Source organism: Synchiropus splendidus, chromosome 4 (genome assembly GCF_027744825.2).
Source record: "Synchiropus splendidus isolate RoL2022-P1 chromosome 4, RoL_Sspl_1.0, whole genome shotgun sequence".
Taxonomy (NCBI): Eukaryota; Metazoa; Chordata; class Actinopteri; order Syngnathiformes; family Callionymidae; genus Synchiropus; species Synchiropus splendidus.
Genome location: NC_071337.1, coordinates 3,966,490 through 3,993,991, shown reverse-complemented (window position 1 = coordinate 3,993,991; position 27,502 = coordinate 3,966,490). Strand labels below are relative to the sequence as shown.

Genomic DNA, 27,502 nt, shown 5'->3' with positions numbered 1-27,502 from the left:
CCGATTGGACCGTGTGGTTCTGGCCCATGTCCGCCGCAGTAGATCCGCCAATCAGAGCGCGCCAAGGTCACGTGCTCGCCGGTGATAGGCGGCGGAGCGCGCACCGCGGCGAACATGTTCCCGTAACATGCGAACCTGATGACGGACTATATGAATATTAATGTGCAATAACCGGAATAGAAATGTAGAGATTCCGCACATTCGTGACACATGAATTCGCCTCGGTCGAGCCTGGCTGCAAAACCAGAGGTGAAAGATGTTTATATTTCAGCATCCAGCAGATGGAACACTGAAGAATTCTGCTCCCAAATCCTTCAAGTCTCCTTCTTCTTTGGATAAAAACCAGTCAGATTTCTGTGATGTCTGTGGTCACACGCACACGTTTCTTCATCACTAAATCATCATCACCACATTGTAGTAGATTATAGTAGAGACTCAACAACAGTGAAGTTGGTCTGCATTGAAATGTTCACCACTGATGTTCAAATCCCACAGTCACAGCTCTGGCAGATGGATCAAGACTCAGGACTGAAATGGCCATTTTTTCTAGTTTCTCTCCTTCTCCAGGGTGGGATTCATCTTCTTCCTCCTCTCTAGGGTGGGACTCCTCTTCCTCTAGGCAGGACCTCTTTTGTTGGGGTGGGACTCCTCTTCTCCTGGGTGGCTTCTCCTCTCCTGGATGGACCTCTCACCCCCTGGGCCTTCTTACTTGTTGTCTCCAGGGTGGGACTCCTCCTCTCCTCTATGGGACTTCTCTTTTCTGAAGTGGGACTCCTCTTCTCCTGGGTGGGACTCCTTCTCACCATGGTCTTTTTACTCATCTTCTCCTGGGTGAGACTCCTTCCCACCACAATCTTCTTACTCATCTTCTCCAGAGTGGGACTCCTTCTCACCAAGGTCTTCTTACTCATCTTCTCCAGGGTGAGCCACCTTCTCACCAAGGTCTTCTTACTCATCTTCTCCAGGGTGAGCCACCTTCTCACCAAGGTCTTCGTACTCATATTCTCCTTGGTGGGACTCCTTCTCACCATGGTCTTTTTACTCATCTCCAGAGTGGGACTCCTTCTCACCAAGGTCTTCTTACTCATCTTCTCCGGGTTGGGACTCCATCTCTCCGAGGTCTTCGTACTCATCTTCTCCAGGGTGGGACTCCTCCTCTCCAGGGCCTTCCTACTCACCTTCTCCTTGGTGGAACCTCAGGGTGGGCTTCACATTAAGCCAACAATCCAGCTAAACCTGCATCGTAGATACAGGCACTACAATAGTACAAATTATTACAGCTATGCTCCGCCAACTCTACATGAAATTTACCATAATATTACAGTATGTTGTCACACAGGTGTCTTTCTGAAAAATTTGCACAGAATGTTTTATATCTTTGGGTCTCTTGCTGAAGTGGCTTTTTGTCACTGTAATGAAAACAAAAATTGTCAAGATGGTTCAGATAGTGGAAAAAAACAAAACAAAAAAACTGCATCAATGTGATGAGATTTGTTCAAATGACAGCTGAGGAAAGTCACATTTGGGCGCAGGTCCAGTGTGGTGTTGTGCACATGTGGCTACAGTGATTCACGTGAGGAGGAATGAAGAGGAAAAAAAAGGGGGGGAACAGATATTCACGGGAAAGAAACTGGGAGGAGAGTGGCAGGACGTGATCTTTGTGACTCAGCAGTTGAACACTTGGTTGGGCTGATGCTGACGGGAAGGGTGGCAGGAGTGGACCTGACTTGAGAGCTGCAGGAGCTGTTCACCCCGGGTCAGAAGTGTTCACCTCAGAGGCTCCTTCAGAGGTCATCCCTGCCCGACCTCTTCAGGGTCAGGGTCACCACGAGGGCAGAGTCAGAGCATCATTAACAACGCAGCGGCTCTTTCCAGCCTCATTTCCAGCCTCATGCAGCAGATGTTTTTGTGGCTGTCGCCTCTGTTTCGAGCAGAATCTCATCAGGGTTCCAGCGTGGAAGTGTAGCTGGAGCTGGGACGTGATGGATGGTGAAATGGGACCAGGAGAGGGCTCCACTCGGGGCCGGGCTCCTGGCTCCATGGTTAGCGAAGAAGCGACCCGTGTTCCTGCGCTGGAGCTGACCGGGTCGTGACCCCGCCTCACCGCTGCCGCTCTTCCAGAACGTGGCGAACCTTCATGAGCGGTATCTGTCGCGCAGTCAAAGCAATCCAGACGTGGCAACCCTCCTCCAGCATGAATCCGCTTCTCAGACTCCCCTCCCCCGTCTGCTTGCTTTGCTCAATGGTTCCTGATGAATCGGAGAAAAGGGTTGGGGGGGAGGGGAGGGGGAGCACCAAGTGATAATGTTGTGTCATCAGTTGCCTTGACAACAGCAGCCTTTGCATCCAATGTGTTAATTATGTTTCATTTTTGCCTGGAAAGGAAGAGCAGCTGGTCGTCGGTGGCGCCTCGGCGCCGACTTCAACAACAAATGCAGAGCTCTCTATAAATGTGCGGAGCATGAACGCAGGAGAGGGACGCGGCACTGGAGCCCACCGTCCACGCTGAAGTGATGCGACGTGACAAGGAGCCGCACACGCCGCCGAAGACTCATCGAATCCTGGACAGAGCGCCGCATTTTAGCTGCGGGAGCCTGCGCTGTTCCGTAATGCGCTCGCCGGCATGTCAGCGGAAAACAGCAGATCAGAGACGTGACCTCACAGGTCAGTGGGCAGGAAGTCGAGAGGAGCGCTCTCCTGCCACTGACACAGATGGGATGACTGAACACTCTTCTGTCTGGCCACCTGCCTGTTTCTAACACACGTGAAGCACTTATATCCACAAAAAGATGAATTATTCCCTCCTGGTAAAGATGGCCGGCTGTCGCTTGGTGATGATGTCACGCTGCGCACAGTTCTCAAAACAGAGCAATTGTGTTGTAGTCAAAACACCAAGAGTGCGAGACTGAGTCTAGGCCGACACCAGAACATACAGAGACCATGTCCAAGACCAAGACATCGGGCATCTGAGACTGAGTCAAGACCAAGACCAGAACATACAGAGAACGAGACCAGAACATACAGAGACCAGGTCCAAGACCAAGACATTATAGTCTAGTCTTGGTCTAGTCTCAGTCTAGTCTCAGTCTAGTCTAGTCTCAGTCTAGTCTCGTCTCAATCTAGTCTCAATCTAGACTCAGTCTAGTCTAGTCTCGGTCTAGTCTCAGTCTAGTCTAGTCTATTCTGAGTCTTGTCTCAGTCTAGTCTAGTCTTAATCTAGTCTCAGTCTAGGTCTAGTCTCGTCTAGCCTAGTCTATTCTCGATCTAGTGTTTGTCTAGTCTCAGTCTAGTCTCGATCTAATCCCAGTCTAGTCTCTGTCTAGTCTCACTCTAGTTTATTCTCGGTCTAGTCTCAGTCTAGTCTCAGTCTAGTCTCAGTCTAGTCTCAGTCTAGTCTCAATCTAGTCTAGTCTCAATCTAGTCTAGGTCTAGTCTCAGTCTAGGTCTAGTCTCAGTCTAGGTCTAAGTCTAGTCTCGTCTAGTCTCGTCTAGTCTCGTCTCGTCTAGTCTAGTCTAGTCTAGTCTAGTCTAGTCTAGTCTAGTCTAGTCTCGATCTAGTGTCTGTCTAGTCTCAGTCTAGTCTCGAATCCCAGTCTAGTCTATGTCTAATCTCACTCTAGTTTAGTCTCAGTGAAGTCTCAGTCTAGTCTAGTCTAGTCTAGTCTAGTCTAGTCTAGTCTATTCTTGGTCTAGTCTCAGTCTAGTCTCAGTCTAGTCTAGTCTTGGTCTAGTCTCAGTCTTGATCTTGTCTCGATCTAGTCTCGATCTAGTCGATCAGGAACTGGCTCTGGTCTAGTCTCAGTCTTGATCTTGTCTCGATCTAGTCTCGATCTAGTCGATCAGGAACTGGCTCTGGTCTAGTCTCAGTCTTGATCTTGTCTTGATCTTGTCTCGATCTAGTCTCGATCTAGTCGATCAGGAACTGGCTCCTGCGCCGGAGTCACATGGACGACGTCATGAGTTGGACCAACAATTCTTATGGCCTTATGGTGCACGCATCGGAAACAAGTCTCAAGTCCAGGGAAATACCGCTAAGATACTCAAATATCAATAACAGTATTATTAATTTCAGCTCCTTCTGCTCCTCCACATCAACAGATTTCAGTCATGTGGGTGGCAGCCTCGGGGCAGACCCAGGTCTCAAGTGGCTTGGGAGCTCCCCCTGAGAAGTGGCGAGGGAAGTCTGGGGCTCCATGGCCCGACCCTGACTGAACAAAACAATGCCAATGACAACACACACTTTCAGAGATGAAGAGAGGTGAAGGGCTTAAAAGCCAGATGGATCCATAAATGGTGTTTATGTAAGGCGCTCAATAGATCAATGCCTCCACCAAACGCGTGGTCGATGCGCCGCTTGATGACGTTCTCGGCTGCGCTGAGTAACGTTGAGCGGGAGGCTGTGGAGCAGCTCCGTTTCACTGCCATCAATCATTCACGACCGTCAGCCATCATCGCCGCGGCCACTCAGTCGTCTCAATCGTTGGCTCCCATTGATCCGGCGACATCTGCTCCTCCAGCTTCAGGAGGTTGAGCCGCTCACCTCTGAGTGGAGGCACAATGGAATGGCCAGCGCAGACTTGGCGCTCTCAAGTTCCACACATCTTTGTCCCCCATTGTCTTCCATGACAGGTCCCCAGTGACGGGAGGAGACCGCCACGTCGTTCCACGTTGAGTCGACCCTTAAACATCGCAAACCATCCCGATATCCCGAACTATATTGATATTCAAACATAAATACTTGAACATGCTGCTGCATCCGTGACACGCGTTTTATAGTATTAAAGTTTTCTCTCTTTGTGGATGAAGGCAGCTGTTCATTCCTCTGAGTTCATAATAATAAACTTGTTTTCATGCACATTATGTTTGGCTGCATGATCGGATTTTCCCCATTAAAATCAAGGCTATTGTGGACAATATATTCCTGGACTTATAATATCGCAATATATCACAAAGCACGGTATCACTAGACTAGTGACGTGCTCATGAGGCTTCATGAAACAGTGTCCTCATTTCAAAGCCCACTAGGTGGCGCTATCAGCTGAAAAATCTTTGGATTTTAACAACCACTTCAATTAAACCTCGCGTCTCTTCACGGATTAACTTTAGGTTGGACATTTATTTTCTTTACGGGAGCTTTGTATCGATGAATATCCCTGAATACATGTTAAAAATGTACAAATAAATCTATTCATTATTCAATTCTATGAGTTTAACCATTTTTTAGAAGCGTTCAAAAAAGTGCTTCATAACCTGTAGTTTCCTGAAATATCCGCGTTCACTGAATCCATGCAGTACACATGCCAGGCCTGTAGGTGGCGTTTGTGGCAGAGAAGAAGCGGCTACAGAAGATTGTGGGTTCATGTTTCGAAGCTGTCAGATGTTGCAGAATGATGCCAACTTGGTTGTCCACCCTTGTTGTTGTCAAGCTATGAACCCAGAGGGTCGGAGCTCCAGCAGAGACTCGGAGAAGAGCAAGTAGCCTGCTGTGAAAGAAGATGCATATGCAACATCTTTGGTGAAGAGGGGATCCTTCATCGGGGGAGGGCGATGTTGTCATTCGACCTTCCTCCCCCGTCTGTCGGAGCGAGTCCCCGCGAGAGTCATTCAGGGTCGACTTCACACAGGAGCTCAGGATGACCTCCGCTGTGTGTCCTCACCTCCTGATGCTTTGCTCCTGGAACCAGACAAACCATCTCTGTTTCAGTGGTGGGCCTGAAGTTCACGCCGTCTGTGAACTCCCTGCAGAGACTTGCAGAGTTGCCTGGTCCTGGTGGGCCTTCAGACCTTCACACACCCACTGGATGTTTCTGGACTGTGGGAGGAAACCAGAGTGCTGGGAGGAACCCCGCGCAAGCACGAGGGGAACATTCAAACCCCACACCAGAAGGACAGAGGTTCACCTGCTTCAAGTCGGAGTGGAACCCTCTAGCTCAACCTTTGAAAACAAAATATAAATATATATTTTATTACTGGCAATAGACTTTGGAATGATGGGAGTCTCATAATGTGGAAATAAGTGAGGGAAAATGAATGAAAATAAAATCAAATATTATATGTTTAATTACATTTACAGTTCTCTTTATTTTCCTCTTATTCATTCCCACATTGTGCATTTATTTCTTTTTATTTTTATTCATTTACACATTTATTTTGCAATGGTGGAAGTGCATTTTATATGTTTGAAATGACATTTTATTTACATTATCATAGTTCATGAATACAACTCTTTTTTTTTAATAACAATGTATTTAAAATATCCAAAATATCATGAGAAAAAAATTTCTTCAAAGAAATAAAAGTTGAAACACACACACACACACATATATATATATATATATATATATATATATATATATATATATATATATATATATATATATATATACATCTCCTTTGTTGTTTGTGGGTTATTTATTTTAATTTTAGTTTAATTTATGTTCATGAACACTTTCCTCTGATTCTGATTATATACAGTATATATATATATAATATTGTCCAAATTCAACAATATTTATTGAAAAAAAATATATATGTGTATATATATGTACACTTTCCTCTGATTCTGATTATATACAGTATATATATATATAACATTGTCCACATTCAACAATATTTATCGAATATATATATATATATATATATATATATATATATATATATATATGCCTCCAAATTCAACAATATTTATTGAATATATATTTCTTTTTTCAATAAATATTGTTGTATATATATATTTTTTTCCAATAAATATAAATATTGTCTATATATATATATATATAGATATATATATACAACAATATTTATTGAAAAAAAATATATATATTCAATAAATATTGTTGAAGTTGGAGGCATATAACAAAAATATTTGAGCGACATGATCCATATTTATTTCCTTGAACCGGTGGGTCCAACATTAGCAAGAATAGCTTTTGACGTTGTGTGGTTCAACAAGAGAATAAAAGGAAGACGAGATCATGCAAATCTCAGTAGTCGCCATAGAAACAAATCTTTGGTGAAGCAGTGGAGTGGTGCGACGGTGCAGCACGTTAATGTGTGTGAAGTTTCCTGTCTTCAGCAGCAGAGCCAGCGCATCTCGGGGGTCGAGGCCCGACGGTGCTGCTGTTGTCGGCAGCAGCTGCTTCTTCTGCCTCCGAGTCCGGAGCAGCCAAACTTTCTTGGGGCAGTTTCCTGCTCGTCTGCTCCAGAAACACCAACGCGTGTCGCCATGGTAACACGTTGGAACCGATAAACGTCAAGAATGTAGGTCAAAGCAGAAGCTGTCTTCACCTAACGTGTGCACGGAGGTGTGCACGGGCGAGCGCAGATCCCTGAATCACCGGAGGAAGCTTCAGCGGCCGAGCCGGCATCTGCACGACTTTGCTTTCATCCTCAAGGATCTGGTGAAGAAAGTGACCTGGATCGGGAGTCAGACGCTGTTTGTTCCGCCTCATTTCCCGCCAGTCCTGAGCACAGATGGTGCTGTCGTGCTCCTCCTGCACGTTTGTGGGTCCCAGACAGGAAAGAGTGGTGTTTGATGGAGAACTGAGGTCGACTGAGCGCCGGCGTCACGACCAGAAGCCGCTCGCTGCTTCGTCCGCGATGAGTCGCGAGGATTCATTCCCTTCAGACGTGTCTTGTGAATCCAACACCAGTAAAAAGGCGGACTGACCGTTGGAAACTACAAAGCAAAACCGAAACTACAAAGCGTCAGTAGCCACTATTACTAGCTGATGAGGCTTCATGAAACACTGTCCAGTTTTTTATCGCCCACTGGATGGCACTCTGAACAATAATGTCAAAGGAACCGCACATTATTTTTAGACCAAGGGCGCCACCTACTGACCTCTAGAAATGAGGAGACTGTTTCGTGAAGCCTCGTGAAGCCCATCACGAATATTTTTATACTGATGTTTGTCTGTTCTTTACGCAACAACAAGGACCATTTCCCAGGAAGAAGAATCACAGTCCTCTCTGCTGATGTCAGACGGCGGCTGGCGGAGACAGCGACCAAGGGACCATCCTCCAATTGACGAACAGAAACTTGTAATATCTCCAAAACTACAGCGCTAATGTACAACAACCTGAGTTGGTACTGAAATTATTTGATTTCATTTTTTATAAATAATTATGTGTAATTTTTATGGGTTTTTTTTTCTGAAGCACCAGCCCTATAGTCATGGAAGTGTTGCGGAGAATATATACATGATTTTACGACCTGACATGAGGTCGCCTGAGGTAAGGTCGTGTACCGACATAGTGTTGAGTTGGGCATGAAAATAATTCAATATTTGTTCTTGTTCTGTTAGTTAAAATGGCTGACTCTGTTAAAATGCCCCTAACCATACGTCGCCATTTTTCATACAGATAAAAGAAAACTTTTGATACGGGCTTTCATTTTTGTACTTATGATTTGATGTAGCATTTGGGTTTATATTGTAACAGTATTTTTGTATTATCTGTGCGAAAATGTATATGGTACAATGTCATGGTGATTCGCTGACACGTGGTCGCCAGAGATTGCTGACTCATGGCGCGCAGCACTCCATCTGTCCTTAACACGCGTCGTTGTTTTTGATACAGATGAAGCAAATTTACTGTTGTGATTCCTCCACAACGCAGAGTAAGAACGCCTGGTAGTACCATGTACTAACTATCAAACCTAACAGTGAGCGCTAGTTTAGCTCGGCCGGACGTGTGAAGGGTGGAAAGTTCGTCTTCTTGCGATGCCTCTTGATCGCCTCCCGGGTCTGGGCCCGGGTCAGATCCTGGTCATCCATGAGGAGCGACTCCGCCTGGAGGAGGATTCAGCTCCTCTCTTGCTGGAGACGTGGGACAAAACATCTAATGTCAACACAAACAGGGCTCCTCTTCTTCAACCTTTGGACCTCCCTTGTAAGATCTCATCTTATGAAAGACTTCGGGCTCGGAGGATGCGATTCTAGGTCGGAGGTGAGGCTGAATCTGTGGTGTGTGGTGAGCAGTGACGGGGCTCGGTGACACCACACAGGACGACCGACACGAGGCTTTTTATCTTTCAGTGTGGAGTCCTTATAAAGATACAGATACAAATCCTTGTGCGACGTCCCCCTTTATCCTGCAGACGACATCTGGGTCATTTTTCAGCATCAGATTCATGAACTGGTTTGAAGGTCTTCCTCCTCCACCTCCGTCACAAAGCCGTCCAAACTTGCTCTTCTGAACAGATCCATATCTTGGAGCGTGGACTGAGGTGAAGCCCCCGATGTTCGGTGACCCGCACAAAAGACGGATCGGGACGGCGTCAACATGGCGGCAGATGGACTCCAGATGTTTGACCTGAAGTGAAGACGAGACGAGGAAACGAGGAAGTATTTACGCTGAGCGAAGGTCGACACAAGCTGAACTCTGACTGGGATTTAACCACATCTAGTCGCATGAAACATCTTTCTTCACATGAGTAAAGCACCAATGCAATACTTCTTTCCTGGAGAATTCATGCTGACATTTTTAGGGAACAACATTTAGAAAAATACTTTATTACATCACAAATCCCCATTTGTTTTTAGATTAGTTTATATCTTTTTAAACCATCTGTTACCCAAACACTTCATTTTTGCGAACGACTCTCCCCTAATTTTGTCTAACAATTGATTCAAATATAAAGGTGACGTCTTAGTTTCTGTTATCGACAGCAGCATCAGTTTTGTACCTCCACTGCTTCCGTAGCTATTTTGGGACTTTTCGTTTTTACATCCGTCTTGAAGTAGAGTCACGTGTGGAGGGACATTTGCACTTAGTCAAATAGAATAGAGAGCAACTTCAGCCTGTCCCCGTTAGCATAAGTTAGCTCCTTAAGCTACGTCACAGAGGTTTGTTTGGCCCTGAATATGTTATTATTGTGGCGTGTGTTTGTATGTCTGTTCAGTTTACAGAGGCTTCAGTCAGGCGTCCGAAAGTAACGTCAGCGTTTTTATTGGTTCATAGTCTGCCAAGTCAGATAGAAGCTAAAGCTTTTAGAGTGAAGTTGACTCTGTATTGATTCGGACTTCAATAAGACAAACGTGAAAACGTGTTGAAACACAAACTTTACCCGTTTCAGTGTGAGCCACAGACTTCAGACGCTTTTTAGCCGAAATTTTATCTGGTTGAACTATACGGATGTCAGCCAGCAGGTGGGGGAAGACGGCGACCAAGGGACCGTCCTCCAATTGACGAACAGAAAAAAAAAGTTACTACTACTTTAGTGATGTGTAATGTACAACTACCTGCGTTGGTACTGCAATAATTTGTTTTTCAGATTTCATTTTTTGTAAATATTGATGTAATATTTTATTTTGTTTTTCTAAACTACCAGCCCTGCAGTTACGGAAATATTGCAAAGAATATGTACGATTTCACATGGACATATTTTTGAAAAATAAAGCATCATGGGGAGGTCAGAAGTGACTTTCTGAAGATATTATTCTACAGCGTCACATTTTCCGAAGTTTTCAAAACCAAACAGCAGCTGCTGAACTGTTTCATGCTGTTGCTAACAAACAACATTATCTTTCACTTGAACTTTTCGGGGTCAGTTTTATGGTTCATGCGTGAATTAACTGTTCCTCACCTGCCAGGATGGACTTATTGATGCGAAGGAAAAGCAGCAGAATAAAACATTCAGAAATAAAAACACACATTAGCGACGGGATTAATTTTTAACAAACAGCAAGGGAAGAAAAAGGCGCCGGTGTTTCGCTTGAATATTTCATTCTTCTCTACATTTACACATTAAAAGCTTCGTAACAACTTTTCTCACCTTGATCCTTTACCTCCTGTTTGGTCCCCTGGTAAAAATAGAAGCCCCTCGTACGAGCCGCGTGGCAGGTGATTAAAAAAACAGCGTGAGCGTTGAGGTACACTTTAAGTCGTGTCAGCAGCGCCGTTAGCTGAAGCATCGGCGCGGAAAACCAGTCAATTTACTGAAATATTTATCAGGATTCATATTAATGCAGCGCTGACACGTGTTCGGTACGAGGGAACAAAAGTTTGACGGGAGCATCGGGTCACACGACTAATAAAAGACGCCACATGGAGACCAAACCAGAGACATGCTAGCAGCTTGCTAGCCTGTCGAAGCGAAAACTGTGATAAAACGCTAGCAGGCTAGCTTGTTTTAATATACATGATTAATACAGAAGCTGTGTATGTATGGAGCTAGAACAGGGACAGCTTACATTGGCTGAGAAAAAAAGAATATTGGCTGAAAAAATAAATTAAAAAAAGATATTCACATTCTAAATTTTTATGATTCAACGTCAGCTCTTCTAGCCCCATATGCTAACTGCTTTCTCGATAGCATACTGTCGATGATGCTAACAAAACAAAGTAGCCAGGCTCAGTGGAAGCTAACAAACGTTATTGACTTGTGACACATATTTGACAGCATGCGAGCCTGCACATGTAGCTAGCATCACACAAACATGCTAACAGTAATATGGAGAATAAAACCTAGGTGATCTAGGGGGCGCTACGGAATAGCTTTCCTGCCACTCACCAATCTTTAAAGCAATTTTCCGGGTGTTTCCGACTATTCCAAAAACCTTGGCTCAACAACTTTGGACTGAAGTTGTGTGTGCGAGGAGCTAATGTTCGCGTGAACACGCTAATGGGCGCAGTACGAAGCTCAGCGTCAGCAGAAGCTGCTGAGCCAGTGACATCCATTAAACATGCCTGTGTGCGGAAAGTGATTTCTAATGTTGCAGGGAGGGAGGAGGAACGCTCGTAGCCATTAGCACAGGGCTTGGCTGGTATCACGGAGAAGGCCTGCCCGGGACAAAGGTGCTGCCTGAACGGGCCCCGAGCTTTTCAGGTGGATCTGCTCACCGGATTAGATCAGGTTAGAGGGCGATGCTGAAAAGTGCATGGTTTTCATGAGACTCTGACTACATACATACATACATATATATATATATATGTACACCTTGTTAAGATTTAGATGAGCAAAATAATGTTACAATGAAGAACAACTTTGTTGATATTGTTTTTTAGTTTGCAGCAGAAAACACTTTGTAATCTTTTAACTGTAACTCAAAAGAGGGCACGACAAATATTCGCATCATACTACATACTATTAGAGAAAAAAGAAAAATAGTGGAATTTGCGGATCGACTTGACGTCCCATGGTTCATTGCAACAATTCAACCACTAATACTGGTTACATTCTTGGACCAATTTCAGCGTGAAGCCTCCGCAGTGAGAATTTCCACTGGCATTTTTCGTTTTTGTCTCGATGAATTGTTGGTATTTGTAATGTGAATTTGCGAGAGAACAACCTTATCTTGTGATCGTGACGTTTGGAAATGACACGTAAAGCTCGAGCAGGTCACATGAAACGACTTGTGGGGTCAGATTTGAGTTGAAACGATGGACTTCAGGCCGCCAGCCAAACCCTGCATCTTTATTTTGCAAGTTTCATGCTGCATCTTAAACTCAGTATGGAAACACAGCCACAACAAAAATCCACAACTCACTTCAGTGAGTCAAAATAAAGAGCAACGTTTGCCTTCAATGAGCCAAACTCTGGCGAGAACTCATGAGGCAGAAAGCAAAGTGAACAGAGGAACAGGAGACGTGGTGTCAACGCTGGAAAACAAAGTGAACTTTCTCCTCAAACGATAAGGCTTTTCCACTCAGCTCTGTCGTGGACGGCTCCTAACTCTTCCTGAATCTGTAGGTGATGGGGAGCAGCTTGTTGTTGTTCTTCATCTTCTTGATCTTGGCGTGCATCTGCTCGTCCATGGAGGCGTAGCAGCGCCGCGCGTACTCCAGCAGCTTCTCTTTCGACGAGTCAAACTCCCCGACCTCAGCCATCTGAGAACCGCCACACAGAGCCGTCAGACCTCGAAACTCACCACGGGCTGCTGACAAGCAACCTTCTCGGGGGCCACCAGCAGGAGCTCGGCGATGGGGTTGGTGGAGGCCAGAGTGTTGCGGTCGATGCCGTGAATCCGCAGAGACCTGGAGATGCTGCGGACGTGCTGGAACGTGGTCAGGATCTTCTTGTAGCGATGCAGGACACCGTCTGGGTTCTTCACTGTGGAACAGGAAGGGACACACGGCTGCATCTCAAAACGAAGAAACAGTGGCCCCAAGCGCAAGACGATGGTATTACAATGTGTTTTTGTAGCGCATTTCACAACCAGGCGGAGAGGAGCCTAGAGGAGGCTGTGGTCACGTGACTCTCACCCCTCTGTCTCTCGAACCTCGGTGCAATGCCAAGGTTGCGAAGGCGAACCCCTCCGTGGCCCTTCATGGCCCCGGGCTCCAGCCACAGCTCGTCCTCCTCCTTCTTCTTCACGTAGAGTTTGGAGTCGCAGTGCTCCCGCTCCAGCGCCGAGTCCTCAGTGTCTGAAAGGCAAGAAGAAGGGCAGGAACATAGAGCATGTGGACCAAGCATCTGGCAAAAGGTGGAGCCCACAAAGACCTGGGAAACTGAGGTGTTCCTTGGTCAGAGTGGGGGCCCCTCCACAGCTGGCTTCATCTCCTCCTCTGGTCACAGAGCGGAGCTGCAGTGGTGGGCTGGTGAGGCTTTGTTTTCAGAGCTCAGTAGGTGGCGCTCTTCAAGAGGGATTTGGAGCCCAGAGCGCCATCTAGTGGGCTCTGAAGAGGACCTCACAGTTTCATGAAGCACCACCAGCGACTGAGTGAATTGACTTCGAACTAAATTACATACATAGTAGTACTACAATCTGGAGTACTAAGATTTTGCAATCTTAATAGTCAAAGCGCTTATCGCAGTGGTGTCCAAAAAGCGTATCACGATGAAGGAGTATTGCAGTTCCTATGTAGTTCTTATACTCCCAGTACAGTACTTGTAGTCCTGCTTCGTGTTTGTTGCCGGCGTGCTATCACAGAAGTCGTGCTACAGTTCGTACTAGCACACCGTGCTAGTTCTGGCGTAGTATAAAAGGAGGCTGAAGGACAACAGTACTAGCAGTTCTAGCCTCCATAGTACTTGTGATCACAATGTAGGAAGCACTGTCGGCAGTACTAATGTTAGCTTGAGAAAAGTATTTTGAGTATTACTGCTAGCTGTTTTATTCTTCAATGTTCAGTCCTCATGAGGTTTCAGGGGCCCATCCCAGATGCTACAGGTGAGAGGCAGGGGGCGCCCTCTCATGGCCATCACCCTTCCCCCAGCCTCCCCCCCTAAACCGAACCATCCAAAACACATGGCTCACACGAACCAGGACTCACACAGACTGGAGCCCAGTTTGGTATTTTGATGTTTTCATCATTGAGGCTTAACCTTGTGAGTTACAGGCAAATGCCCCAGTAATGTCATACGGTCCTCACAAGGATAGTGTTTTGTCAAGAATTATAGGATAAACAGGATACACAAACCCAGTAATAATATAAATTGAGGCTTCATCTTTTGGGGCTAAGCCTCAAATGTCCCCACAAGGCACTAGTAAGTGTGTTTCCAAGAATTGGTCCCCACAAATAAAGCTAAGCCAGGTACCCATACACACAGTTGGTTTTTGGACTGTGGGAGGAAACCGGAGTGCCAAAGAGGCAAACAAACTCTGCCCAGAAAGGACCCAGGTTCTATCTAAGCGCTCCCAGCTGGGAGGCTGCAGCGCGAGCCACTACCCCACCACACTGCTGTCACAGCAGCGCCGCTGTGCTTGAAGCTCTGATCAGGAAGCAGCAGTGCAGTGAGTGAGAGTGGGGCCTCCTCACCCATCACGGCGCTCCTGTACTCTCCTGGGTCCTGCAGGCTCATTCCCGAGCGGGTGGTCACACACGAGGTGGAGCTGGCGGGCTCGGTCTTCACCACCACCTCCTGGTCTGAGCACACCTGGGCGGAGGGATCTGCGCCGGCAGCACCACAACAAGTCACTCACGGGTCGGGGCCACTCGCCCGGACCTGGACGCACCCTTGAAGCTGATGTTGGAGATGAGCCGGTCCAACTGCAGCCGCAGGAAGTTGCGCTCCTCCTCCAGCTCGGCGATGCACTTCTGCATCCAGGCGTTCTTCTCCAGGGCCAGGACCAGGTTGGTGCGCAGGTTGATCACCTGGATCATGGAGGTGCAGCCGCAGGGGAAGGACTCCTGCTGCTCCTCGCCCTCTGAAACCAGCACGCACCTCTCAGTACGGCCCCTTACCACAAATGACCTACTGCTCAGGAAACACACCCACAACCCCTGCTTAAAAATAATAGAATATTATGACATATAACAGAGTGCAGAAGACCAAAAAATACATTATTTATGTGATATAAAATAGGATTTTTCATGAAAACAGCAATGAATTCCTCCTCATTAACAAAGCAAAAACTTAAGCACAAGCCACGCTAGATCAGAAATGATGTATTTTTACATGCAAGTTATTGATATTTAAGGTTTTTTTTTTAAACCAACCTAATACTTTCGCGATACATTTTTACACTTTTTATACTTCATACATACATTTTTTTATTTCTATGTACATAGAAATATATATATGGGGAAAATGTTTAATGTATGAAGTATAAAAAGTGTCAAAATGTAAAAAAACAAATGTATTCATATATACACACACATATATATATATATATATATATACATATACATATATATATATATATATATATATATATATACATATACATATATATATATATACACTCTGTTTAGGAGACTGTTTCATGAAGCCTCACCTGCCCAATACTCGTGATGGTACTTGAAACAATAAAACAATAAATACATTTTGGCAAAATAAAGATAAATATTGACAGCAGAGTGAAAATACGAAACAAGTCCTGAAGTTTTCACTCCAACGCCGCCTGACTCTGAGGCCAGCTGAAGTTTCACATCCAGAAAGAGTTTGACTCCTTGCTGAAGACGCTCCCCCTGAAGGCTGGACTTTTCTTTCCCTCAGCAGCACCCGTTCTTGAGCACAACTTAAACAGTTTATAACAGCTAGAATGGCCTCAGAATTTTCTCAAACATAATAAACCTAAATTTAATTTGGAATCTGAATTCAACCTACCAGTAGTGCTGAGGAACTAGTGGTGGGTGTGCTGGAGTGTGTCGTACCGTTGGTGGTCTGGTTCTCCTCCTCAGGATAGGACGTGTCCAGGGACTGGCACCTCAAAGCGCCTTCATCCTCCGCTGGAGCAGAGTGAGACATGGACACTTCTGTGGACCCACACAGTTGGCTGTGACCAAGCAGACCTTGACTGTTCTGAGGCTCTGACCTTCAAACAAGGTCACGTTTACGGACAGGAACACAGAGCCTCACACCGTCGACCATTTTAGGGGTTTAAAGATGAAACGTTCATACATTTATGGCCATACATTTGGACTGAACCTGCCGCAAGTGTCCGGTTCCAAGGAGCAGCAGACGAGCGAGTGTCCAAAAAGTACAGCAGCGGTTTCACAATGGGTTAAGCTCAGAAATGAAAGATCTTCAGCTTTTCTGTACATTTTTTTCAGCATCGCATGGTCACAAGTTTTCTTGTCTGAGATCAGAGCAGGGCATCACAAACACACCCAGGTGATGTGCGTTTCAATGGCTAGTTCTCAATAGCAGGTCCAGCTTCAGCAGGAAGTGACATCACCAAAGCTGCATGAGCGTACCGTTCATCTGCAGACTTTGGTCTTGGTCCCGTGCGTTGTCCTCCACGGAGACCGACATGTCGAGGGCTTCCTGAGTCGGCCCTGCAGCGCCCCCTGCATGAGCACACTGGGACATGGTTGCTTCTGAGGAGGACATCAAGAGAAGTGTGTGAGGGAGGCGCTGCACGTGTGAGGGCCGAGGTGAGGTGAGCTGCAGGTGAGAGGGTGATGTCGCCACGTGTCTCAGGAGTGAGGAGAAGCTCCAGAGGTGGAGTGGCTCAGACATGCAGCACAGAATATGGGAGTGTGAACAAGAGAGTGGCAGAGGAGGTGGTGAAAACAGTTCAGGTGTTTGGGTTCAGCCGCAGAGATGAAGTCAAACACATAGCAGAGCTCCAACTGAACAGTTGCATTCAACAGTCAGTTCCACTTTTAGGTCGACAACTATAGATAAATGATTGAAAGACAATGTTTCACTTGACATTTTTGCTCCGCTACAGGTGTTTTATTCAAATACCTTCAGTATTTCTAGTAGCAAAATAAGCAAAACGGCAGATACAAGTATTCAACTAATAATGACGACATACTGAGTGCGTTCACTTGGATAAGCGCCAAAAACCTCACTCCAAATTCACCTGCACTAAATTAAAATAGCTGATAAAAACGGGACCACTGCAACACAAACGCCACCGAAGGTAATACGAGTTGAACAAGCTTTCGTGGCTAGCAAACTCCACCAAGCTAGTGGTTTATTTTTTCAGTTTACAGCCACTTTTTTCCTCCCAGCAGAGGTTTGTGGTGATAATACGTGGAGGGGAAGTTGCTAAAAGTTGCCGGTTTGGCGAGACAAAGTGAGCTCATGACCAAGTTTGAAGAGTAATTACCACCGGCGACGACACGACGACGTTAGAAACACCGGAGGCTTCAGTCGCTGCTGCTGCTGCTGCTGCTGCTGGAATCACCTGCAGCTGAGGAACGCCAGTTATCAGCCGCGCACATGCGCATGCGCCTGCTCCCGCAACCCTCGGCTTTACCGCACTTTAAAAAAAATATTTATTGTTAAATAAATAATAGCCATCGTCGCAATAAATATGAGTGGGAAAGAAGACATCGAATATAAATAGATTATTGCACTGAATAAATTTAGTTTTTAATTTAAAATAGGTCATTTTACTCGCCATCTTGTCCTTTTTTTCCACTATTTTCTCTTTAAAAAGCATTTTACGAGTTCAACTTTTTTCCAATTATTTTGAAATATGTATTCGTTGTACTTAAAACTGATCACTATTTTTTTATTGATTATTATAATATACAATTATATTATTATAATCTATTTGTAAATAGCAGGAAAAAAATAGCGAGCCACACCGGAAGTGGGTGTGGCTCAGGTACACGGCCGGGAGCCGCTCTGGAACCAGGAAGCTGCGACAAAGGCGGAGTTGAAAACATTTACAGGTAAAAGATGAATAACAACAACTAAGCAACGACCGAGCGAACGTCGCTATTTAACCGACACGAGAATCGTTTTCAGCTTGACTTCCGTTCCCGCAACTTTTCTTTTGTTCGGTCAGTTTCTGTCAAACAGCCAGCGAGGCACAGTAAACGGTGCCACCAGCGGCTCGCGACCGCTCCACGGGAACCTGGTGAAATGCATATGTGGTGAAGGTTCGATCACAAACATGAAGACATGAATCTGCTGCTGCGTTTCTTCCACCTGCTCTCCCGAACTCCGCCACTAGAGGTCGCGGTTGACCTTCTTCTGTGGCGCTACTTTTCTAAATTCTCATAATTTACAAAACAAAATATACTTTATGACAAATCCAAATGTTTGCTTTTACAGCGCTTGCCTGTCTATAATCTATAAATATGTTTGTGTGGGAGTTCAGAGTAGACTAGTATTTATATTTGTAAGGATGGAACATACACGAACAAAACAAAACACGGTTCATGGTGTCTAGTTATGGCCTTAAAAGAAGCAACTCATAACTAAAACATAAAGTTATGACCATTTTGACCATCGTGCCTGCACTTATGCTGCCCGCATGTGGTCACAGCAAAACCCAACGTGTTGCTGTTTGAATTCTGAATTAAACTTTATTTATTTTTGCATCTGATTTTCCCTGTAGATATTGATAATTATATTGGAATGTTAAATGAAAAAAAAACGAAAGAGCAATATACATTTTCACTGTATGTCTTGAAAATGTCCTGAAAATAAATACAGTGGTACCTCAGTTCCCGAACGTCCCGGAATTTGAACAAATTGGAGTTCGAACAAAAATGTCGAGATTTTTTTGCTTCGGATTTCGAGCGAAAATCCAGAACTCGAATGCCCACGGAAAAAGCCAGAAAAAACATAATGTGCGTGGACTGATCGGCTGACCCACGAGGCGCTCTGTTATTGTGTATAAAGCAGCTTCTGTATGCAGACGTGTCCCGTTCGCTACATTTACTGACTGTTTTTTCTTCATATTGAGGTGTAAAACCTTTCCTGTCTCCACACTGGACCGTGGTAGAGTGTCACAGGGGAGGTGCTGGAGCGCTCACTCCAGGGTTTGATGTCCTGTTGTGGGCTGGAGCTGGGACAGGGATGAGGCCAGTCTGGGACAGAGCGTGACTTGGTTTATGACTTTGTCACAGCCAAACTGCACAGAAGCGCACATTCAGAGCTGGACACGCACCGGGCACCTCTTCACTTCTGGAGAGACCTCACTCACTCGGCAACCCCTCCCACATGCAGCGGCCACACACATAGAGGAACAGCGCACCTGCAGCAGACACTCCACATTCACTCCTACAAAAGACTATTTTAAGGCTTGGAACACATTATTTCTTTTTCCATTCATTGTAATGGGAAAAATCCATTCAGATTTCAAACAATTTGCTTCTTGAACGGCCGTCTGGAACGGATTGTGGTCGAGACCCCAGGTACCACTGTATAACAAAATCCATTGGGCCCAAGAAGCCTTGTTATTAAGCGCCTGTCAGGATGTCAACCCTTAAAAAGATCATCCATTATTATGATTTATATCGGGAATCTTTTAATAAAACGTCTTCAAAGTCAAATGATATGAAAACAATAACATATTTGAAGCAACGTATATTGACACAATCTCCCTGCTTCCTCCTGGTTTGATAATATTTAGCCGCAGAGTGTTGTTTAACTTTTAAGTAGTAAGTACTTAGTTTTTTTTGTCCCTTCCGTATTTGAGCTTGGGGCCCCTCACAACAGTCCCAGTATATAGGCACTTGAATTGCCCAGTCCTGCTCTGAAGGCAGGTGTTGGAGTCTTTGTTTCAAACTCTTCAGAGGTCGTGGTGTTCACCCAGCTGCTGTCTTCGCCCGCAGGGCCGCGATGGGCGTGTGCGATGGCCTCTCGCGCTGTAAGCTAGCGCTGGCCTTTGCTGTGCTGATGGACCTCCTGGGCGTGGTGGCCCTCCTGCTGGGGGTCTTTGCCCGGCTGGAGATCAAGGGACGAGACTTTGGGGACTTGCTGGTCTACACAGGTGCCCGGTGTTCTCATCTGTCGGTGATGATGTTTTTGGCTGACGCTGACGTCTGTGCAGGAGCGCTGTTCGTGCTGATGTCCCTGGCTGGCTGGGTTCTGTGGTACAGCGGGAACATCGAGGGTCTGACCTCCAAGCGAGAGCTGGGACACATTAACAGCGCCGTCGACAGGCTGGCGCGAAACCTCAGCCGCAAGATACGCACGTACAGAAGCAACCGCTGAGGCCCGGTCCAGCGCCCGCCGTGTGCCAGTGTTACAAGCAAATGTCCGCAACATCTCAGTCGAACGTTTCATGTTACTTTTTTTTGTACTTTTTAAATAAACACCTTTATATATGTGTCTTGTCTGATCCAGAATTATGGAAGAAAATATAAACTGAGTGATTTAAGGTTGCGGGGGCAGCAGTCGTGGCAAAGAGGGCCAGACATACGTCTTCTTAGGAGCCTCCTCCAGCTCCCAGGCCAACGGTAACACACCTCTCAGGTCTGACGCATGGGCTCCTCCCGGTATATAAAGAAAAAACTATGTATAAATACAAGTCATGATAATACAAATGAATGCTAGCCATGCTAACTGCTAACAGACTTGTCATGAGGGAACTACAAAGCCCTTCCTCCTCCATCTCCTCAAGCCTCATGGTTTAAAGATTGGCTTCCTCAACGCATCAGGTCCTTCAGTCCGCCTGGATCTGGATCCACTGATCTACTTGCCACATGCGTGGTGCTGCTGCCAAATCCTCTTTAGGCCACGGTCCACCAGCTCCACTCTCCCTAATCCTGCCCTTCTACCAATCAAAGGATTCTGCTCTCCTTTCGCTCTAATTCTGGTTTGGGGCCGGCGGTGAGCTCCTTCCAGCCAAAGGTCTGTGTCAGGAGACCAAGACTGATAATCCCATTTGTGCAGACCTCCGCCTGGAAGCGAACTTTCTAGTCCTGAATAAGGGTCCAGATTACCACTCAGCTCACACTTTGATCTCTGCTGGAGACAGACGAAAAGGAGGCGGACCCGTTGAAGCGGGACTGTTTACGATGCCTGTCTGTACCTTAGAGACCTTAGAGATCTACGGTTGTCAACTAGAGTCCTGTGCTGCTCCTCTTTTTTGACTAAAGTCGAGGCTCCAGCGTGATATTTAGAGGAACCGGTACGACTAGCTAGTTCTGCTTGGCAGAACAGTTGTTGTTCACCCTGCGTGTGGCGCTACGTTGACTTCCAGCTGTCACCTCTTGGGCGAAGAACGCAAACATGTTCCACCACTTATCCTTAGTTGGGTCACGGGGGCAGCAAAGAGACCCAGATTTCCCTCTCCGGATCTTCTGAGGGAACACCTGGCAAACCTATAGCAAAGTCCCTCCCACGATGCCTGGCTTCTCTCATCATGGAGGTTCTACTCTGAGTCTCTCCCAGATGACGGAGATCCTCACCCTCAAGAGACAAAGTCAGACATAAACACTTATTTCGATGCTGAAAAAGACCAATGGGCTGCGGCCAAAATCTATTTCACTTTGAGCAGAGTCTACTGAGACAGACTCTACTCTGAGTCTCCTTCAGTAGAGACTCACAGTAGAGTCTCCTCTTTGTTGGGAGGACACACGTGCTCTGCAGGAGGCGAGGATTTCAGAGCCAATAGGTCAAAAATGCAGTTTATATTCTGTCAAATCACAAATATTTCAGCCTCATCCGTCCATCTAACTTCCCTTGCTCACCATCACCCTCATGCAGTGAGCTGGGAGCTGGTGTTGCCAGCTCCAGAGCGGGTGGCGAGGCCCCTCCTCCCTGATGAGGATTCAGCCCTCAGGTTTGATGGCTCCGCCTCACAGTGATCCACCTTAATAGACTTATCGCAGCAGAAGGAGGTGCAGTCCAGCTGACCCGGGGCTGAGCATCGCGTCTGTCCAGCACCCGCTCATCCAGGTAAGAAGCCGACCTTCTCCTCAAGTTTCGTTGTTTAAAATAGTGAGTGAATTCCACATGGCTTTCTGTCAAAAGTGAGAATAATACTTTTTTAATAATACAACTTCATCCACTGACAAAAATAACAGTAATATTTTCTAAGAGTCAAATAGTATCTTCATCGCAATAAATTGTATTCATTTATTAATAATAAAAAAAGTATATTATTAATAATAAAATAAATGCTACTTGGTAGTTGACAAATTCAGTAATATTTATATAATCTTTTTTGCTATTTACAGTAGTTAAATTATAAAATAAATAAAAACATACATCTATAAAACAAATATATATGTATATATATATATATATAAATATATATATATATATATATACACACATATATATATATATATAGATAGATAGATAGATAGATATATATAGATATATAAGCAATAAAAGTTACGTTATTTTATTTGAACGATTAATAATGGACCACTGCACTTAAATGTAAACTCAATTCTGTTGTGGTTTTGTCTGTAAACAAAGATTTTAGTGAAAATTGAAACGTGCAAAATAACAGCACGATTTAATCCAACTAGTTTAGTTGAATTTAGTGAAAGATTAATGTCTTCCACAATTAAAACCAACATCCGAGCGCCATCTAATCTCTTCATTTACGACCAGTATTTCACTACCCTGCTGTGGTCTCAGGCGTCTGCTTCTCCTCCAGTTTCCACTGAGGACTTGGCCTCCAACACTTCCACAGGCACCAAAGCGAAACAGCAGAGGAAGCTCGAGAAGTAAACAAGCATGGGTAACGCCAAGAGTGGAGCCATGTCCAAGCAGATCCTGGAGGACCTGAAGCTCAACACCAAGTTCACGGAGACAGAGCTGGTGCAGTGGTACGAGAACTTCCAGAGACAGTGTCCCACGGGTCAGATCTCTCAGGAGGAGTTTCAGACCATCTACGCCAAGTTCTTCCCGGAGAGCGACGCCAACACCTACGCTCAGCACGCCTTCCGCTCCTTCGACACCAACGAAGACGGCACTCTGGACTTCAAGGAGTACATCGTGGCCCTGCACATGACCTCCACCGGCACGGCCACCAGGAAGCTGGAGTGGGCCTTCGCCTTGTTCGATGTGGACAAGAACGGCTACATCACCAAGTCGGAGGTCAAGGAGATCTGCACGGTGAGTGGCACTGAAAACACAGCGTGCAATTTAACCAGATCCTGACAGTCATCCTTCCTCCATGTGGAGGCAAGATGAGGGGAAGCGGTCGTCCTTCAGAAGCATCGGAGCCAAACTGCTGGGCTCCAACTGACGTCCCTTATGACCTCAGACAACCAGTCCTTCTCCGACTGGCTGTTGCTTCACCAATAACACCATTTTCATGAGCAACATAGGATCTTTCTGATAACTGAAGCGGTAAAAACAGAGCAAGACTAATGCTAAAGGTTCTCCGCACTGTAAATTGTGCAGACGTTTCAGAGGTGACTCTGGAAAGCCGTCCTGGGCTCACAGTCAGTTATTGTTGAGGCTGAGTTGAAGTGTCCTGCGATGGCAGCGCTGGAGCCAGATTGTCCTCCTTTGGATCAGACGTTAATTGAAGCTATAAACTGTTTAGGATCAAGTGACTACAGGATAAACAACTCATGCAGGGAACCTGGAGAAGGTTCGGTCGCTGTATCTGGGTCAGCTCTCACACCTACGACTTCTAGCATGATCTGATATCGTGTCGCGGCTTTAGCGCCTTTTTTTGCTGTCAGGTCGAGAAGATACAGTTGCTGTTGAAGAATCACAAAATACGAGTGAGAGGTCAATTTGAGGAAGTGTATCCAGAACCAAAGTAATGTCACAGTATCATCAGCGTACAGCATTATTTTGGGCTCCCAAAAAACTATAGAAAGACTAACACCAGGAGGAGTAACATCAACTGTTGCAGTGCATTATGCGGACACAGAGTGCTGTTGACTGGCCATTAATCGGAGACTGCAAGCTTTATATCACTGTACTGCGACAAGCCTGGTGTCGGGATTCATCATGGTTTGAAGATGACCTCACTGTTTGTCTTCCTCTTCTTCATCTCATGTGTCCAAACCATCCAAACGCCTCTGCACGTCCCTCTGATATCCTCAATCCGGACCTTCAACATACTCCTTTTGACATCCTGAGCCTCTTCATCTCTGCTCTTCTAACTATGACTCCTGAGTCTAAACCATCTGTGACCCTTCTACAGTAACTTTGACTCCTGACGGTTGTCTCCACCCGTCCCACCCTGCCTGCTTGCTCCTCTTCACCTCTCTTCATCTCAGATCCCAAACTCCTCTATTATCATTTGAAATAAATCTCCTAAAGCCCCCTGGCAGCCATCTTTGTTATGGAGTCGGAGATAGGTGTTTATATCCAGTCAGCTTGGAAACAAGACCTGTTCTTCATACTGTTAAACACATGCGAACAGCAGGTTCAGCAGAACTGCCAGTGATACTGTGAACTACTGCTCATCATCATCATCAGTGATGAAGGTGACTCTATAGTGTTTCCGTCAATTGTTATTCTGTTTATTCCAATGTTGAGAGTAAACTATCACCGTCTGTATTTATTTCACACAGAAGACAATTCTGTAAAAATGCAAATATGTCTGTGATGAAACATGAGGAAGAAGTTTCAAAGATATTTCTGAGTTTCATGGGTTTTTTTTTCTGACGTACGGACCCACATGCCGACGTTTGGACCCTTGAGCAGTTAGAATGGCGGTTTATCGCGGAAATAACTTTAACTAGTGACAGAAACTGCCTCCTCATTTTCAGAGCCCACTAGATGGCACTTAAGTCTTTGCATTTGAACAAAATTTCATTGAAACCCCACAACATTCTTTCACCAAGAGCGCTGCCTTCTCTGAAGAGGAGGACACTGTTTCATGAAGCCTCACCTGAGGGACGGGAGTTGGGAGCCATGGCCACCACAGACAGCAGCCACACAAAGACCCCATGCGAACACGACTGAACGCACTTCACCTTGAGAAGAGTCACAGAGAATTAGTGATGGATAGATCAGGTGTCATGACACAGTGTCCTGATCTTCAGAGGCCAGCAGGTGGCGCTATCTGCTATAAAATGTTTGGACATGAACAACTAATTCAATGAAACCTCACATCATTTCTAAACCAACAGCGCCATCTAGTGGCCTCTGAAAGTGAGGACACTGTTTCAATACTGTTTCACGATGCCTCATCTCCCCATCACCACAGAAAATGAACCGTTTTGCTTCATGTTTGAGATAAAAATGCCATTCTCTCATGAGTTTATCATCACATCAGCTCTAATTTCAGTAATGGCTCCCAGGAACGTTCTGGGACGGGGGTCTCAAAAAACCGCTGAAGCGTGAGTCCGTCTCCACTCTGTGGAATTAAACCCTCAGTTTAATCACCCCTGCGAGCTCAGCTATTGTCTTGGTGCCGCCATTGTTTGTCACTTTTGGATTTTGGAGATTACAGTTCATTAAATCATAGAAATAATCCGGAGAGCTTTTCGTAAGCCTTTAATGGCTCCATAAAACTTCCTCTTCCGAGACGACGAAACGTCCAGGTGAGGTGAGGATGAAAGGAATCCTGGGCTTTGACTCATGACTGAATTTGTTGTGTCCCTTCAAGGCCATCTTCAAGCTGATCCCCAAACACGAGATCCCCCGCCTGCCGCCGGACGAGAACACGGCGGAGAAACGAGCCGACAAACTCTGGAAGTTCTTCGAGAAGGAAAATAACGGTGAGACTGAAGGAGCAGGGGAGAGCTAGACTCCTGGAATATGATGTGAATCTGAATAATGGGAATGATTTTTAAATAAAAGACCGACCAAAAAAGTCAGAAAATATTGGAAAATTCTGACGGAAAAATAAGAAATTTAAATGGAAAATTTAAATGTGTTTTGTTTTTATATTATCATGTAACAATGACACTTCTGAAGCAAGAACCTGCAACAAGCTTATAACAATGCACAAGGATAAATACGACAGGAAATATTGAGTAAAACAAAATGGGGTGAAAACCGGTGCTGGTGAGGCTTCATGAAACAGTGTCCTCATTTCACTGCTCAGTAGGTGGAGCGCTGTGTTTTCAAATGATGTGACTTTTCATTGACATGCTTGTTAAAATCCAAATATTCTGGAACAGAGAGCGCCATCTAGTGAGCTCTGGAAATGAGGATGTGAAGCCTCCTCAGATCATTGAAAGAAAAAAACCCTGTAAAAACAAACTCTGAATGTGGAGGTTTACAGTGGATGCTGTAAGGTTTACAGCAGAGTGATGGGCTGGTGAAGCTTCATGAAACAGTGTTGTCACTGAGAACACTATTTCATGAAGCCTCAGTGCATCACTACTTGTTGCTTCAGTTTACAGTAGTGATGAGCTGGTGAGGCTTCATGAAACAGTGGTCTCAGTTTCAGAGGCCACTAGATGGCACTGTCTAAAACCTTTGGATTTGAACAACCATTTCAATGTAGCATCATATCATTTTTTAAAAACTGAGAGCGCCGCCTACTGAGCTCGGATGAGGACAAGGTTTCATGAAGCCTCACCAGCCCGTCCCTCCTCTGAGGATTTGCTCCTGAGCTGATCCAGCTGTTGTGTTTCAGAGCGAGTGACCGAGAGCCAGTTCATCAAGGGGGTTCTGGAGAACGAAGCGGCTCTGGGACTGATTCAGTACCGAGCCGCCCAGTAGAAGCGCGAGCTGCGTCGCCCTCCTGTGTTCGTGCGCAGAAGTCCCAGAGTAGAGCCCTGTTGGTCCTGAAATAAAGTAATGAACACACTCTGGTGTGGCGTTGTGTGTGTGTGTGTGTGTGGGAGCGAGTGTTGCACATGAGAGAGAGTGAGGGTTGTGTTACTGTCTTCATCACTAGTGTGTGTACTTAACTGTCTGTTCATGTGTTTTTGCACCTCAAATCCTAATTTGTTAAAAAGCTTCATTAAACATATGAGTGTATCAGCTCCACTCACTCTGTGTTCTTCTGCTGCTTGTGTTTCCACGGTGCTCCCTCAGAGGTCAGTGACCTCAAGACAGCTCTGACGGCAGGAGAGTATCGACTGGAAATAACGAGATTAAAAAACGGAATTATTCGTCAGATATTTCAGGCGCAGTGTGTTGATCTGCTCACCTCACAACTGGAGCAGTGAACCAACAGGTGGCGCCAAAGTCCGAGAAAGAAAAGAGACTAGTAATAACTTCACTTTAATTCAGGCAGAAGTTCCAGGTGTTTTTGAGGTTTTAATTCCGATTTCATTTCTCTCATTGACACACAAATCGTACTTTTCGTTCAGAAAATGAAGTGACTAAAAAATGAAATATTTGTATATATATATATATATATATATATATATATTTGTTGATAAGGTTGTGGGATCGAACCCACAACTTTCTTGCTGCTTTTCACATTTTTTATTTATTTTTTGTTTTTAGAATGCAAACATACATACATACATACACACACACACACACATATGTATAAATTAATACATTTATTTTTCATTTCTCTTTTCGTTCAGA

The 27,502-nt window shown here is 45.3% G+C and overlaps 3 protein-coding genes across 5 annotated transcripts; 2 read left to right on the top strand and 1 right to left on the bottom strand.

Moving 5' to 3' along the window:
- Nucleotides 1–10,918: 10,918 nt before the first annotated feature.
- LOC128757865 (coiled-coil domain-containing protein 106-like) lies at nt 10,919–27,041 on the bottom strand. 2 transcript variants are annotated; one of them, XM_053863477.1, is made up of 8 exons: nt 26,956–27,041; nt 16,585–16,707; nt 16,042–16,143; nt 14,901–15,092; nt 14,704–14,835; nt 13,207–13,368; nt 12,894–13,054; nt 10,919–12,831 (listed from the first exon to the last, which is right to left on the bottom strand). In XM_053863477.1, the coding sequence occupies exons 2-8, from the start codon at nt 16,697–16,699 to the stop codon at nt 12,673–12,675; spliced, it is 1,023 nt and encodes a 340-aa protein (XP_053719452.1). In that variant the 5' UTR covers nt 16,700–16,707; nt 26,956–27,041; the 3' UTR covers nt 10,919–12,672. The 2 variants fall into 2 exon arrangements, with proteins under 2 accessions (XP_053719452.1, XP_053719451.1); XM_053863476.1 differs by lacking the exon at nt 26,956–27,041 and adding an exon at nt 17,448–17,545 and having other exon boundaries at nt 10,920–12,831.
- On the top strand, nt 17,949–20,399 carry tmem238a (transmembrane protein 238a). Its single transcript, XM_053863484.1, has 3 exons — nt 17,949–18,018; nt 19,912–20,069; nt 20,130–20,399. Exons 2-3 carry the CDS (start codon nt 19,919–19,921, stop codon nt 20,291–20,293), a joined length of 315 nt encoding a protein of 104 aa, XP_053719459.1. The 5' UTR covers nt 17,949–18,018; nt 19,912–19,918; the 3' UTR covers nt 20,294–20,399.
- Nucleotides 21,896–26,954, top strand: LOC128757868 (recoverin-like). Of its 2 annotated transcripts, XM_053863482.1 has the most exons (4): nt 21,896–21,982; nt 22,695–23,155; nt 25,617–25,728; nt 26,595–26,954. In XM_053863482.1, exons 2-4 carry the CDS (start codon nt 22,775–22,777, stop codon nt 26,678–26,680), a joined length of 579 nt encoding a protein of 192 aa, XP_053719457.1. In that variant the 5' UTR covers nt 21,896–21,982; nt 22,695–22,774; the 3' UTR covers nt 26,681–26,954. The 2 variants fall into 2 exon arrangements, with proteins under 2 accessions (XP_053719457.1, XP_053719458.1); XM_053863483.1 differs by lacking the exon at nt 21,896–21,982 and having other exon boundaries at nt 22,676–23,155.
- Nucleotides 27,042–27,502: the final 461 nt, after the last annotated feature.

Excerpts from the sequence above, each read along its gene's own strand:
- LOC128757865 (XM_053863477.1), bottom strand. The coding sequence starts at position 16,699 with ATGTCCCAGTGTGCTCATGCAGGGGGCGCTGCAGGGCCGACTCAGGAA. Across the intron at positions 14,836-14,900 it reads CTCCAACATCAGCTTCAAGG|ATCCCTCCGCCCAGGTGTGC; the intron begins GTGCGTCCAGGT and ends CTGCCGGCGCAG. Across the intron at positions 13,369-14,703 it reads GTACAGGAGCGCCGTGATGG|ACACTGAGGACTCGGCGCTG; the intron begins GTGAGGAGGCCC and ends CTTGCCTTTCAG.
- tmem238a (XM_053863484.1), top strand. The coding sequence starts at position 19,919 with ATGGGCGTGTGCGATGGCCTCTCGCGCTGTAAGCTAGCGCTGGCCTTT. Across the intron at positions 20,070-20,129 it reads GGACTTGCTGGTCTACACAG|GAGCGCTGTTCGTGCTGATG; the intron begins GTGCCCGGTGTT and ends ACGTCTGTGCAG.
- LOC128757868 (XM_053863482.1), top strand. The coding sequence starts at position 22,775 with ATGGGTAACGCCAAGAGTGGAGCCATGTCCAAGCAGATCCTGGAGGAC. Across the intron at positions 23,156-25,616 it reads AGGTCAAGGAGATCTGCACG|GCCATCTTCAAGCTGATCCC; the intron begins GTGAGTGGCACT and ends TGTCCCTTCAAG. Across the intron at positions 25,729-26,594 it reads CTTCGAGAAGGAAAATAACG|AGCGAGTGACCGAGAGCCAG; the intron begins GTGAGACTGAAG and ends GTTGTGTTTCAG.